Genomic DNA, 15515 nt, shown 5'->3' with positions numbered 1-15515 from the left:
CCTAGATACAAAATCTGTGAACGGTTTTGAGGCACTCGTCATCTTTTTCTATTTATCGTTTTATGTAGAAGTACATAAGAAACACTTTTCATAGCCTGTAACTTAGAAAGAGGAAGAAATCTTATTTTCAAACTAAAAATTTGCTACATCACTTATTCTACAGGACAAACAAATGTATTATAATTCCATAGATTGTCTTTTATTTAGCGGCAGGTTTTCTGTAGATGCGCTAAGGAAGAGATGAAACGTACGTCGAAACAGTTCGTCGCAGATTTTGTAAATGAAATGAAATCTTTCAGTTTAACGTCCCGCGCTTATGCCTTTTAGACTAAGCAGGCGGATACTTAAGACAAGTGAATGATGATAGAATAATTGGTGGTATGAGGATGTTGGAGGAAACTGGAGTACTTCAACGTAGAAGAATTTTTATTTACTGTTAATAAAGATACATTCCACTGTATCAGTTAGCCATTACGTATAGGCTAGTTTTTTTCTGTAGATTGCTATCGAATTTCGGTTTTCTGAAGAGTATTAAAATAATTTCCATTCCCTTCACAGGGTGTCTATCGGTCACGAAATCAGAAAACGGTCATGAAAGTGACGAAATTTAGATATATACTGTACAAATGTAAGTACAGATTGGAAAATTTTGTTCTATAAAACGTCAAAATTCACTACCAAAAATGTCTATGGTCGGCTTTAGACGCTACCAAATCGCAAGCAAAGTACGCTTCTATCGCATGGATGAAAATTCTGCCTAATTCGCACCCAAATTTGCTCTTCAAAATGTTAGAAAATTTTATGATTTGGTAAAGAAAAGGTCACGATAAAGTCATGAAATTTCATTTTGGAATTTTAGTAGACACCCTGCTTCAGTATCAGTTCTAACTTTAATGGCTAAGTATATGTTGTCCTTTATTCACCCTTTAAGCTATTATGTTATAATTTGCCGTTTCAGGTGTCCATTTAAAAGTACTTGTTTTTGGATATCTGAATTGCTACTTTCGTCCGAGCATGTTATCTAGGAATGGGCTAGGATTTGTTAAGTTTTGGATTAGTTCTGTGATGACTCATAACTACATGATCAGCGTTATAAATACTAATAAATAAACTAATGATATTGTATAGTTACTGTTTTTTTGGTAGGAGGATAGAGATATTCGGGTTTAAATGTGTGAGGAACTAAGTTGACACAAAATTAAAAGTTTTACTTTGTATAACGAATTTTTTTGCTTCTCTCAAACAGTTTCAATATTCTATGATACTTTTATTGATGGCATTTAAAGATGCTAAACTGTACATTAAGATGGCCTTCAGTTAGACGTGATTTTGTGAAGTTATTTGTTCTTCAACTCCCAATTCACAAAATTGTTCCAACCTACAAAACATTACTCTCGGGAAAAACTCATTTCAGTCCGATAATTTTAAAAATGGCCCACAAAAGACACAGTTCTTTTTGTGATCTTTTTATAATTATTAATAATTATTTTCGTAATTATTATTATTGTTACGTGACAGAATGCATACTGAAACTGCATGTTACTGATATTTTGTCAGATTATTGCTAAAGATGCTTTCACTGACGTGACTAAATTCTGGTGCAAGGATTTAGTGTGTACTTTACTAATGGACGCTATATGGTACATATTTATATATTAAAAATAAGCACTGACTTGTATCCCGAAAGATTATTTCTTCTTGTTATATTTTGACGTTCTCTGAGGCCTTCCTAAGTAATTCCTCTTTTGTTGCTATTTTTTTCTTAATTATACAGGGTGTTACAAAAATTGTCGCAGTATTTTGGGATAGACTCCTCACATCAAAATAAGGAGGAAAAAAAATCTTATGGACCTATGATCGGAAGTACGTAGTTTCTTAGTTATATGGTGCCGGAAAGGTGAAAAAATTAACTTTAAAAGTCCATAGTTTCACTACTATAAGCCCGATTGTAGTCGGATCAAGACATTACTGACAAGTAAACGTTACGTTTGGGTGAATCGAGTTGCTGATTGAGACACATATGAGAAAGTAGTACTAAATGTGGTCAGTATTTCAGTGAAGTTGTAGGTGCGAAACTCCAGGGGTTTAGGAGATACAGCTACCAGAACATCACATGGAAGTACAGAATAGTCTTCATACAGTTGGAGGTAAAAGCCCTGTAAGACCTCTTGTAACGACAAAAGGTGAATAACAAATATATGGGTACATATTAGGACTAGGAAGAAGTCATATAGTAAGGGTATACCTGACGGCGGCCATCTTGAAATCCGCCATTTTGAATTAAGGTTAAGTTTTTAAAATAGGAATAGGGTCATGTGATACATGTTTTAAGGCGCAGATTTAATCAGAACAATGGTGACGTTAATTTTGATTTACGCGCAATTGGTAAAAAGTTACAGGGAAATTAAATATTTTTGCAGCATATGTATTAGTCCTTTACCCCACCTTGTAAATTTGTGTTAATGATAATAATTAAATAAAAAGCAAGTGGATAAATATTAGGTCTATGGTAAGAGTTGCCTTGATGGCGGCCATGTTCAAGTCCGCCATTTTGAATCAGACAAAAGTTTTAAACAAAACGCATAACAGTGACACCTTAAGGACTAATACATATGCTGCAACAATATTTAATTTCCCTGTAACTTTTTACCAATTGCGCGTAAATCAAAATTAACGTCACCATTGTTCTTCTGATTAAATTTGCGCCTTAAATCATGTATCACATGACCCTATTCCTATTTTAAAAACTTAACCTTAATTCAAAATGGCGGATTTCAAGATGGCCGCCGTCAGGTATACCCTTACTATATGACTTCTCCCTAGTCCTAATATGTACCCATATATTTGTTATTCATCTTTTGTCGTTACAAGAGGTCTTACAGGGCTTTTACCTCCAACTGTATGAAGACTATTCTGTACTTCCATGTGATGTTCTGGTAGCTGTATCTCCTAAACCCCTGGAGTTTCGCACCTACAACTTCACTGAAATACTGACTACATTTAGTACTATTTTCTCATATATGTCTCAGTCAGCAACTCGATTCACCCAAACGTAAGGTTTACTTGTGAGGAACGAGTGTGTGAAGTATCCAAATATCGATCTTTCAGAACCTCCGATACTTGCACAATCATTTTTAGATTGGCTGTTTGGGAATACTTATCACACTCTCCACCTAAAATTGGTGTGCAAGTACTGGAGCGTTCTTAAACATGGATATTTGGATCGTTCATATACCAGTTCCTCAGTGATGTCTTGACCCGACTATGATAAGTCCCATAGTAGTGGAGCTATGAACTTTCAAATTTAACTTGTTTCACGTTTTCGGTACCCTATAACTCCGAAACTATCCACGTTTGAGCACAGGTCCATATAAACTTTTCTTCTTATTTTGATCACAGAAATCTGTTCCCAAAGTATTGGGACACATTTTTTAACACCCTGTATATCCACTTGGAGGCACTAACCTTGTATTCAAAAAGCTTATTTCTTGTTGTTATATAATTCCGACTCTCTCTCTACGCCTTCCTAAGGAATTCCTCTTGTCTGTCCACGTGGAGGATGTTTCAGGAATGTCAATATGTACTAATTCTGACGATAAAGAAAACATTTTGTTTTGGAAACGTGGGAAGTTTCATCGGAGTCCATCTTCGATTGACTCTCGAGGATACCTCTTTAGTTACTTTTGTAGATCTACAGGGTGTTTTTTAACTCACGGATCTCATTTGGGTCTAGAATTTCTAACAAGTCCGATTTTTATTCGGTTTTTGGCAGATGATTAAAGAAGAATGGGAGATGTTTACTGTTTAAATCCAGCCGGGGTAATATCGGCCACGCCTCAAGAAAAACCGCAAATATTCACCAGTGCACCTTACAATTGGAATAAAGTGTGGTGCGGTGTGAAGATTTGAGTTTGTTTCGTTAGAATGCAACCTCGCCAAGGTCAATAAGAAACAGCAAACTGGACCGTCGTATTGGGAATTGTGCTGTACAGTTCTGTGCTACTGTGTATGATCAGGACACACTGAGACTAGTGTAGTCTTTGGATCAACATGAGTTTATTTGCTGCTCATAGAGCATTTAGAAACAAATTTACCTCACGTTCTGCCCCAAACGGCTACATAATATGGTCGCTAGTGAATAAATTGGAAGAAACAGGGTCGCTTCTGAGTGAGACAAGGAAGCATCGGATTCCACAGGCAGGTGTTGTGGAAGATATCAATTATCGACTCCTTAAGTCGCCCAAGAAATCTCGCCGTCGTTTGCCGCAAGAAACCGACTATAGCTATTCAACATGTGATTTATGGGTGTTACCACTAACACTTAATTTATATTCTGCAAATATTTACTTTTGTTCTTGAGGGGTGGGCGATATTATTCCGGATGGATTTAAACCAGTAAACATAGTTCCATAAATCTCCCATTCTTCCTTGATCATTTGCCTCAAATCGCATGAATCTTGGACTTCAGTTAGAAATTCTAGACCCAAATGAAATCGGTGAATTTTTAAAAAATCACCCTGTATGTCGTACTTGTTAATCAATGCTTTTACTAACATGTATTTGAGCATACCATTATTTTGTTGCAGGCTCTTCAGGAATTCGACATGATCCGTAATGGAGACAAGGTCCTGGTATGTTTGTCAGGAGGGAAGGACTCTCTCAGCCTTCTACATACTCTCCATCAGTATCAATACTACGCACAGTCCAAGGGAATCCACTTTGTACTTGGTGCGGCCACTGTGGATCCTGGAAGCACTGCCTACGACCCACGACCACTTATTCCTTACTTAAAAGCTCTCGGAGTTCATTACTTGTTTGAGGAGCAAAGTAAGTCTGTAACTGGTTAAGTTTTATATGATAATTTCGACAGAATTAGTTACGTGAATTCTGATACAGAGTCTCGGAAAATGAATTTATCAAAATCAGAAGTAGTTTTCTGTACAATTAAGCTGTAAAATTTGATGAAATTCGTTGGTCACATTATATACAGTCAGCGACAAAAGTTATTTTCGTTTGGTGGAATTTATTTTGAAAATAACGTGCAGAACGTACACATTTTCACTGAGTTTCAAGGTTGGAACGTACAGAAAATTATATTCTTTTTAATTTACTGAAAACTGTAATCAAAATGTCCTTCCATTCTGAAGTTATTTACGAAACTAATTACATCAAACGAAAAGAACTTTTGTCGCTGGGTGTACACGTAGTGGTTTATAAATCATACGTATGTTTTATATTACTAGGTTTTGGAAGACCTTAAGTAAGATATAGAAGGGGACACTGTTGCAGTTTTAACACATATTTCTCATGATGTTTGTTAGAAATATGCCGGATTTTTTGTCCAGTTTTTGTAATCTATGTGTGAGACTAGACCGAAGTAGACTTGGTTTTTTGGATTGATTGTTCGAAATGTTGTTTCCTGGGTATTGACAAAATGAAAAAAAAAAAAAAAATCAAACTTTAGCAATAAGAACTCAAAAGATATAATGTTGTCTATTAACCCTTTTAGAATCCTCTCTTTTTTTAGGTAAATTTTAGACTTTCAGTCAAGCAGGTACTGCGTCATTGCTGTTTATCGTTGTATCACGATTCATTTCTCTCTTTTTTTTTTTTTCTCACAATAGAGCACCCTTTCTAACGGTATCACTGGCTTGTCAATATAATCACCTGAAACTGGAAAAGCGGGAGTTTTTTTTTTCGGAAATTATTATTATTATTATTATTATTATTATTATTATTATTATTATTATTATTATTATTATTATTATTATTATTATTATTATTATTTTCAAAAATTTTGCACCCCTCTGGCCCGGGCCTGGTTTGATATACGGATCTCAAAATCCCTGAAAAAATACGTAGTTACGTACACAATACGTGTGCAAAATTTCAATGTGAAATTTTTAAAGCTAAGGGTGGGGAAAATTTTTGAAAATTGTTTCAAGAAAAAAATGTGATGTCACGCTCACCCCCATTTGACGCCATCAAGTTGACCATCTGGTTCCAAAACTCATCTGTGGTCCATGTCTGGTTTGACCAAAAACAGAAAAAAAGAAACCGGCTTAAATGCCTGTTATAAGACCTAAATAAGCTATTAAAGACAACACTGTTCCATGGTACGAAAACATACCATGGATCTTATAAGGGTTGATAAACTGAAATCAGTATCAGAAATGTGTAATTGAACTTTTTGCCGTAAGTCTTAGACTTAGAGCATAGCATTATAGCCCATATGCTCCGTGAAAACAATAAGATAACCATCTTCAAATTTAAACTATAACATGTATCTCAAGATTTCGTTAAGTTTTTCTAATCTTTCATTGAAATAAAATAATTTTTTCCTACTTTCAGGGATATTAGATCAAGCAGCTTCCATCCCAGAGTGTACCTCCATCTGTAGTTTCTGCAGTCGAATGAAACGCGGAAGACTCTACGCTGCAGCAAGAAGAGAAAACTACAACGTGCTTGCGCTGGGCCAACATTTAGACGATTTGGCAGAGAGTTTTCTTATGTCAGTGTTCCACAATGGACGCCTGAGAACTATGAAGGCACACTATTACATCAGGTAATAAATATTGGATTATATGTGAGAGTTGCAGGAGAAAGAAAGTAAACAACTTTTGAAACGGTTGTTCACTTTCTACAGATTTTCTGCTGTTTTATTCTACAGATTTTCTGAATACTGTTCTTACAAAATTTAGCAAAAATAAATAAATAAAAAATAAAATAAAATAAAATAAATAAATAAAATAAAAAAGAATAACATAATTGAAACACTGCTTGCCAAGTTGAAACTATTTTGTCCTGATTTTTCTCTTACTTCTTAAGAGTCTAACATACTAAAAATAATACAAAATTTACCATTTTTCTGTTCTTTAAATACATCTGTCTATGCTATATAACGCAACCTTGTAAACATATTAACTTCTGTAACTGGGATTGGATTTCAGTGACACTTTCTGATGCATTGAGTGCCTTAATACCACGGTCCAGTTCGACGATGGGTACCGTGGGTGCAAGGGGGAGCTAATCGCCTCTCCCATATAGACGTTGCAATGACCATGGAGCTGAAAAGACGGAATAAACGCCACTCGGAAGCTTTTGCACAACTGAGCATATACGAAAGCGACCCTAATTGCTGAACCGTGCGTAGTTTTTGAGATCTACCATGAAACGTATCCTAACATTTAAATTTTTCCACCCTATGACCATCGTCACGCACGTGCTTTTTTCGCGTTTGTTTTTTTTTTTTTTTTTTTTATCATGTCCTCACTTTTTTCTCCATATAATATCAGTCCTGATTTTTTTTTTCAATAGTTTATTCACATATAGATCTACTTCGTGACCTAAGCAACAATTTTTGGCACTTTTCCCTCCTGAGATATTACGCCCCCAAAAATGCCATCAAAATTACAACTACAACTTTCGGACGCCCATAAATCTACAGTGCCAGTAGTATCATAGCTGTGGATATTTCCGTACACTCTTTACATGTAATAGTATTCAGCACAAAACTTATGAACCCCCAATCCATTTTATTTCATTCCAACATTCAGCCCCTTTAAAAGTGCCATTTTCTGGTAATTTCATGTATTGGTTTGCAACCCTGCATATTTATTTAGAAATAAGAATATATATATATATTCTCCGTGTAATACCTCAGTCTCTCCTGTAAACATTTGTTTATGTTTGGTGTTCGTCTGATTCGTAAGTCCTGGGCAAGTGTAGTCTCCGTACACGCTTGCAAATGCATAAAATGGCACTCCACCGACAACAAAGATGGCCGCCATTCAGGAACACTTGTACATACGACAACGTGAATAGTTGAATAGTGTTATTAACCTTCTCATACACAAGGTTCATCACACTCCAATTTCTATAATTTTCGGAGATGTACGAGCAACCAGCTGTGAACCACTTCGTATGGATTGACCCGAAATTGATCAAGCGTCACAAGAGGACATTTCATCTGTATCCTTAACTTTACTAAAACCGGAAGGGATAGGAACCTACTACAACTTCCGGTTTCAGTATTGATCTAAGTAGAGTGAAATCGATAAGAGAGTGATAAGAGTTTTTTTTTTTTTTTTTAATCGAATTAGCCTACTAAAATTAGGCAATTTTCTTTCTTAGCCCTCTATTCAAACTAGAAGTGGCAGGAATGAATCGCTTCCAGTTTTAACGTTGATAGCTGTAAACTAAAATGAAATTTTTAATTTAATATCCCATTATTATACCCTTTAGTCTACGGGAGACGGATTATTAAAACAAGTGAATGATGATGGAAGAATTGGTTGGAATGATAATGCGGGAGAAAACGGGAGTAACCCGAAAAAAATCCACGGACACTATTTTGTCCACTGCAAGTTTGCCTGGCTGGAGTTCAAACCAGGGATCCCAAGCACCAGAGGTAAGCTTTAAAGTGAAAATGTAATAGATAGCGAAAAACTGTTTTCTGCAATCAATCAAGTGTTCCAACCTGCACTCTAATCTCTCTACTAAATTCGGAAGTGGCAGAAATACACTACCACCTCCAGTTTCAATATTAACAGAAAATATCACGCCATACAAACCAAACTCCTTCACGTGGCGTACACATGACACTGCTACCCTTTTCGTGTCTGAAGAAACGAAGTCGTCCCGAAAGGGTGAATTTAACAACACTTTTGCCTTAATCGTAAATTTTAATAAATTCTTTCAAAATCAATGCCTGAAATTTTTATGTATATTATCTTTTGTGAGAGATTTTATTGTTGTAATGCGGTATATTTACGGATCTTTTTCTCTTTACTTTGTTGCAGAGAACGTGATTTGCGAGTGATCAGACCTTTTGTTTATGTGAGGGAAAAGGCATTGAGGCAATTTGCAGAAAGTAGAAAGCTTCCAGTTATCCCAGAAAATTGTCCAGCGTGCTTTGAAGCTCCAAAGGTGAGTACAGCAGCCTTTTAAAATCATTATATAAACAAATTTATAATTTCAGTTCAGTGTCGTAGTGCTTTTAATATATGAACCTAAATAACTGTAATGTCAGGGCTCATAGCGAGTCACTTTTTTTTTTTTTTTTTAACTAAAAGTTACTTTTTTCAAGTTGGTCACTAAAAGTTTTTTTTTTTTTTCAAATTTCTTCTTAAAGTTACTTTTTTGGGAAGTAGATTGCCTTTTTCGTTTGATTTATGTTTTTTATTGGCAGTTTTCTAAGAAAAATATAAAAAGAAATGGAAAAAGGCAGAAACTTGTTACTCATTAGCTTTCTGAAAGCTTCTGTACTTGCTGCCACGTGTGAAACAGTCAGCTTTTATTCTTTCTAAAGCACAGTGGATGCTTAAACTCTCAAGGTGGGGTTAAGAACCTTTCTGTGCCTATTTTCTTTTCTATCATAATAGTCTTTGTTTTCTCTCGTAATAGTTAACGCTCCGCTCAACGCTGTGTGTGTGTGTGGTTCATCATGTTCGTCTTGTGTTATGATTCTTGTATATTCTTCTTAAGAGTAGGTGATGAATTTGAATATTTCATGGCTTTGAGAACTCGCAATGCTAAGTTAAATATAATGTCTGGGATGAAGAAATTTGGTAATAGGCCAGAACTGGTTCCACTTACTCAGAAGCTTCTTACATCTGCAAAGTCTGCTTACCGTAACTACAAAGCATACTTAGAAAACATAAGAAAGTAGGAAGCTCAAAAAGAAGAAGTAAAGAAGAAAAGATAAAACAAAACAACAAACAGAGAGAAAGATGGAGAAATTGACAAAGGAAAAAAAAAGGGGGCATGTGATTTTGGTCACTTTTTCATCACTTTTTCGTGTGCTTTTGGTCACTTTTCAACTATTTACAAGAGACCAGACCACTATGAGCCCTGTAATGTGTTTAACGGAATTGAATTCCTTGTTCGTCATCACACGAATTGGTTCAGATGATTTGCTGTTTGATTTTATAGGATTTATTAAAACTACTTACCCTAAAGCACCCAAATTATAATTCAACTGTGAACGTTTCGATAAAAAAAATATTACCATCTTCAGCACAGATCCTTTCAGAAAACTAAATTTTTTTCTGAAACTGTCCTATTGATTACCTTTATCTATATATCAGCACTCATGTAATTTGTGTAGCCTGTTAACGAAATTTCTCTTGCACCTATTTTATTATTATTTTATGCATATGGTAATATGTGCGTACTTATGTACTTTCCTCTCTTTGCGCTACCCGATATCGTATAAAACAGCTGATTAATAATGAATAAAACATGGCTTTCAGTTGAAGTTCGTTAAGATTTTTACACCAAGTCTCTCCTATTTTATTTCACTTTGTTAGTAAATGTACTCTTCAGGTAGTTTAATCGAAATGGAATTGGGGAGAACCCAAGCCCTAAATACTAAATATGTTCACTGGTCTCTGTCATTGTCTGATTGCTTCCGTGTGATTTGCTTTTTCTGTGCTGTTCTAAATTTGTCGTAGACATTTTCTAACCTGGCCTGGTTTTCCTTCCTAAGTTAATACGTTTCCTCACTGACTTTGTGGGGTTTATACTAGGGATGGACAAAACCGTTTTTTTAAATAAAAACCGGAAACCCGAAAAACCGACATTTTGGTTTTCTTCAAAACCGGTTCGTTTTCACCGAAACCGGTTTCGGTTTTCTCTAAAAAAAACGGTTCGTTTTTCACCGAAACCGGTTTCAGTTTTCTTCAAAACCGGTTCCTTTTTCACCGAAACTGTTTTCGGTGAAAAACGAACCGTTTTTTTAGAGAAAACCGAAACCGGTTTCGGTGAAAAACCGAACCGGTTTTGGAGAAAACCGAAACCGTTTATTTGAAAATTTTCAAAAACCGAAAAACCTGTTTTTGTGTCCACCACTAGTTTATACTTAGTCTTGTATTGTTAATGTCACTGTTTACTGTCATCATCAGCAGTGTTCTATCTCAGATCCAAGCCCGTCTATGATTCGCCATATATTGACGATCTTTGCCGCTCTAGATACCTTTGCAGTTTTACTCAACACCTTCAACTTGTTCACTGTAGAATGAGACAAGCTTTCAGTTCCCTGGTCAAAAGCACAATGGCTTCTGCTGCCAACGAACTTGCCTTGTTAATCCGGACTTAGCCGGTTACCGGTGATAGCATACGGGAGGTAAAGTTTTCCTCCAGGTGTCTGTGTCTGTATAAGTAACTAACTCTATGGCCAATGGAACCCGGAGGATCAATGCTGCGTTCACAAAAGCTCTCCATTGATTTCTATCCTTAGGCAACTGGATCCAGTTTCGACTTTGTATTCCTGTTTGTGGGAGATCCATCTTAATATTGTCCTCCCATCTGCACCTAGGTCTTCCTAATGGTCGTTTTCCGATTGGATTTCCAGTTAAAACTTTAAAAGCGCTCCTTCTTTCTTCCATTTTGGTAACATGATCTGTCCATTGAAGCCTCCTAGATTCCATGACCCTAACAATGTTCGTTATGAAGTTTCCGCCATTCCCCATTCCCGTTCCAGTTGGATCCGAATATTCGTTTCAGGATCTTGTTCTCAGATACTTTCAGTCTGTGTTCTTCCCTCAGAGTAAGCGACCACGTTTCGCAACCGTACAGCACAACAGGCATGATTATCGTTTTGTATATTTTAAGTTTCAAATTCCTCAGCAGAATTCGCCATGACAAAAGATTTTGAACTGTATATAACACAAATTCCCTGCATTAAGTCGACATTTAATTGCACCCATTTGTTAACACGGTCCAGTTTTTGAATTCGACTTTTGATCATTTCTGAACGTGGGCACTATACACTCTGAACTTTATGTACCCTTGTCTCCGAGCTATGAACTTGCTTTGCGTGCTTTTACACCGCACCTGGAGTGCTGATCGTATTGTTCAACTGCGATTGTATCGTAATCTAATTCGGAGCAAGTTAGATAACGTTGTATAGCTTATTCTTCTGCTCGTTCCACTCTGCTGAAGTAACTGGACTTTCGATTAGTTGTTTGTGCTTTCCGTACTCTTCCTGTTGTTAGCCTTTAAGCAGAAGAAAACGAACCATCGTTAGCCTATTGTCGTGAGAGACATCTCAGAAAGTATCTTCAAAAGGGAGAACAAAATACCACATCCTTATCACCTTTATGTTCCTTCAGAAATGTTACTTACTTAATTAATTCGGTCCTCTTCTACCACCTGGGTGTCGAAGTTTTCCAGAGAGCTTGCCACTTGCTTCTGTCCTGCACCAGATCCTCCACTTTTTCCCATGGAATGTCGTATCTCTTAGGAATCTCTTCTATAGCTTTTCTTCGAAGTTTGTCTTGGCCGCCCCCTTGGTTTTTTCTTCCCTAACTCTCCTGATATTGCTATCCACATTTGTTTTGGAAACCTTCCGTCTTTCATCCTGATGATATATCCAGTGGTCGAAATGAGACGGTATGCGGTGGTATGCCGTACCGCTTTTGGTTCTCCGCCTCTGGTTTTTGAGTGAGCAAGATATACCGTCACTTGAGAGTAGATGCTAAATACCTTTAATAAATCCATTTTTATACACAGTAATTCACGAATAGCTTTGCACGCAAAAAGATTTTATTTCTTATGTAGAGGTAATTTGAGAACACCGACATTTTCGTTATCTTCTCTCCACCTTTTGTTTTTAAAATGAGGTGTCTTCAAAGAAGTTCATCTAGTTTATGTTTTGATATGCCATATTGAATTGTTTCTTTCTTATGTATGTGTGTCTTCTTGCCTTAATGCATATAAATGTCCTGTTTTGAGCATGGGAGGAGTTAGCGGTTGTCAGCTGTAGGGGTCGGATCTTCCGGGAGTTTGAAATATCCCTTAGTCAAGTGGGGGGGGGTACGGCGGTTTTCCCGCAGGAAATTGTTAACATAAAAACTCGTTTCTTTGAGCATTTTCTTCTGTAATTCTCTATTTTTTATTTTTATTTATTTATTTATTTATTTATTTATTTTTAGATTTGTTGGCGGGGAGTCAAAGTCTCTCTGTCTCCCTCATAACTACAGAGAAACTCTCAAATGGTTTTTAGTCATTCTGCAAATAGAAATGTAATCTTTGGGCACACTGGTGTCTCTAGCATGTAAAATTTGGAGGGGACATCCAAGAAAATGAATTTAAATGGTGCTACCTAGCCCAACCTATTTATTATCTTCGATTTTATTTGTTACCTTTGTGCTTGCCTTCGCGACCACCTAAGGTATATCAAGAACTCTGATATAATCGTTTCACAACCTGAATAATATATTCCAAATAAATAATTAATAATAATAATAATAATAATAATAATAATAATAATAATAATTATTATTATTATTATTATTATTATTATTATTTATATGTTATTCTGTCGTTAGTAAATAAATTAAATTAGAATAAAATATTTCATACTTTGTACTTCAAAATATTGGGGAGACGCGTCCCCTCGTCCCCCCGCCAGAGACGCCCGTGTTTCGGCAACATACCGGTATTGTATTTTAACATTTAGATAGCCAGTATGTCGAGTTTTTTTTTTAGAACCACTTCCAACACTAGATATACCCTAGCCGACGGCTGGATTAACCTCTCTGGAGGCCCGAGACTAGAAGAAATATGTGGCCTCTGTTGACTTCGTCTAATGTATTTCAGTTGTAATAATTGCTAATTATAAGACAGTTATTGTTAAAAAGAAAATATATTCACAAAGTAGATTCTCTTTTTTTTATCACATTTAAAACAAGAACAAAGCTAAAATTTGCACATAACATTCCACAGAAGATTGTTTTCTGTTAATCAATAAAGTACGTACTTGCGACATGTTTTAATATTTAATTAATATTTTCTTCAGCTGGAACTGAGTAATAATAACAGTAATAATTAGTTATTATTCTGTCTATAGTATTTCATTTATGTACAGTTAATTCTTTGACTCTCGTCCTTTTTTCCCTTAATGATAGTAAAAAAAAAAAAAAATATATATATATAAATATACAAAATAATGACAATTTAATGTAAGCTTGTTGTAAGCTTGTTTAAAAAGGTTGAGGGAAATTTCCATAAAGGTACGCATGCTTATCACACTTCATGTTGAAATGTGTGTTGAGTGTAAGTGGCAATGATTCATTTTTCCATTTGAATGTATACATCGTGATTTGTTTTTTTCTTTCTTTATTCTTGAGGTTGGTGAAAAACAATTGTACAGTTTTTGCAAAGTTTTAACAACTACAGTCACCTTAGTAAATTTAATGAAAGACAGAAATACCTGTTTTTGATCTCATGACGTTCTCCTTAAACAAAGAATGGGATTCTGGATTTTTGCCACGTTAAAGGATAATCCTGGGTACGATTGAATATACGACTTAGGACATTTGCCGCATACTTCTGAACAATGTTCCTCGGTAGCATAGTGGTTAGTATCCCCGCCTGCTACGCGGGAGACCGGGGTTCGATTCCCCGCTGGGGAGCCATGTTTCGGTACTTTTTTATTTTTAGTTGTTTTGTTTTTGTGAATTAAATTTAGTTAATTTTTGAGACAAATAAATATCTAGATAATTTAAGTAGCGAATGGATAATTACCAAATACCGAAATAGATTGTATTTATTGGTAGAAATAAAAGAAAAAAGTGAGATGCATCTTTTCTATTTTCTTTATGCTAACATTCAAGAAATTTTTAGTAGATATTTACATTTTAATTTTAAATTAAAAACCTGCACGGAGGGAGACCTCCTGCCATATGAACTCGTTGTAAATTTGTTCTCTTTTCTATAACCAAAACTAAGGTTCAACTTACGGAAAGAGATTAGAAGATAGTACAGCCTTATCCATCTTCGCTCTTGAATAGAGAATTACTATGATTATGAATACTCAACAACAATTCAGTATGAACAAGTCTCTCTATCTCACCTTCCTTTGTTTGTCTTGCACCCAGTTTATATATAGTTTTTCCTTTCACCTGTTGTACTCGTATTTGTTTGTTTTTGTTTTTGACTTTCTCTAATCTTAGAAGTCTTTGCTTCCTAGAAAGTGAAAACTTCCTATTTTTCAGGAAGTATTACTTAATCCTATTTTTACAATAATATATTAAATTCTCTCTCCCCTTTTTTCATTTTATATATAGGCTATATATATATATATATATATATATATACAGGGTGGTAGGTAACTCCACCGGCAAACTTTGGGAGGCGATTCCTTATACGAAATGAAAGAAAAAAGTTCTAATAAACTGGGTTGAAAAATGCCTCCTTTCAAGAGTTATGATCCATTGAAAATTCGAAAAATCATTTTTCAAAACTCCCTAACTTAGAAACTATAGGACCTATCCCAAGCGGTTTAAGGAATTACACAAGAACTAGTATGTTCTCTATCTAAATATCCATGTTTTACCATCTTCCGTTATCGGTGAAAGGAACTGTGAAAAGGAAGTTGAAGTATAGGGATACTCCTTTAAGTACTAGTGGTGCGTTCGTTTCGCTGGTACCGGTGAATTCTGAAACATCGATATTTAGATAGAGCGTGTACAATTTCCTGTGTAATTCCTTAAACCGCTTGGGATAGGTCC

General features: G+C 35.5%; 1 protein-coding gene and 1 non-coding gene across 2 annotated transcripts in view; both read left to right on the top strand.

Moving 5' to 3' along the window:
* LOC145669521 (uncharacterized) overlaps positions 1-15515 on the top strand; it is a 307844-nt gene that overhangs the window by 289405 nt on the left and 2924 nt on the right. Inside the window, exons 12-14 of the mRNA XM_081737700.1 lie at positions 4587-4827; positions 6352-6565; positions 8802-8928. Of these exons, the coding sequence (XP_081593826.1) occupies positions 4587-4827; positions 6352-6565; positions 8802-8928 (582 nt within the window). The remainder of the gene's footprint in view (positions 1-4586; positions 4828-6351; positions 6566-8801; positions 8929-15515) is intronic.
* Positions 14346-14417, top strand: TRNAS-GCU (transfer RNA serine (anticodon GCU)). Its single transcript has one exon. It is a non-coding gene; the product is annotated as a tRNA-Ser (tRNA).

The sequence above is a fragment of the Thermobia domestica genome, chromosome 14 (assembly GCF_964235325.1).
Source record: "Thermobia domestica chromosome 14, izTheDome1.hap1.1, whole genome shotgun sequence".
Lineage (NCBI taxonomy): Eukaryota > Metazoa > Arthropoda > Insecta > Zygentoma > Lepismatidae > Thermobia > Thermobia domestica.
The sequence above is the reverse complement of the archived record's forward strand: the minus strand, read 5'-3'. Positions and strand labels throughout refer to the sequence as shown.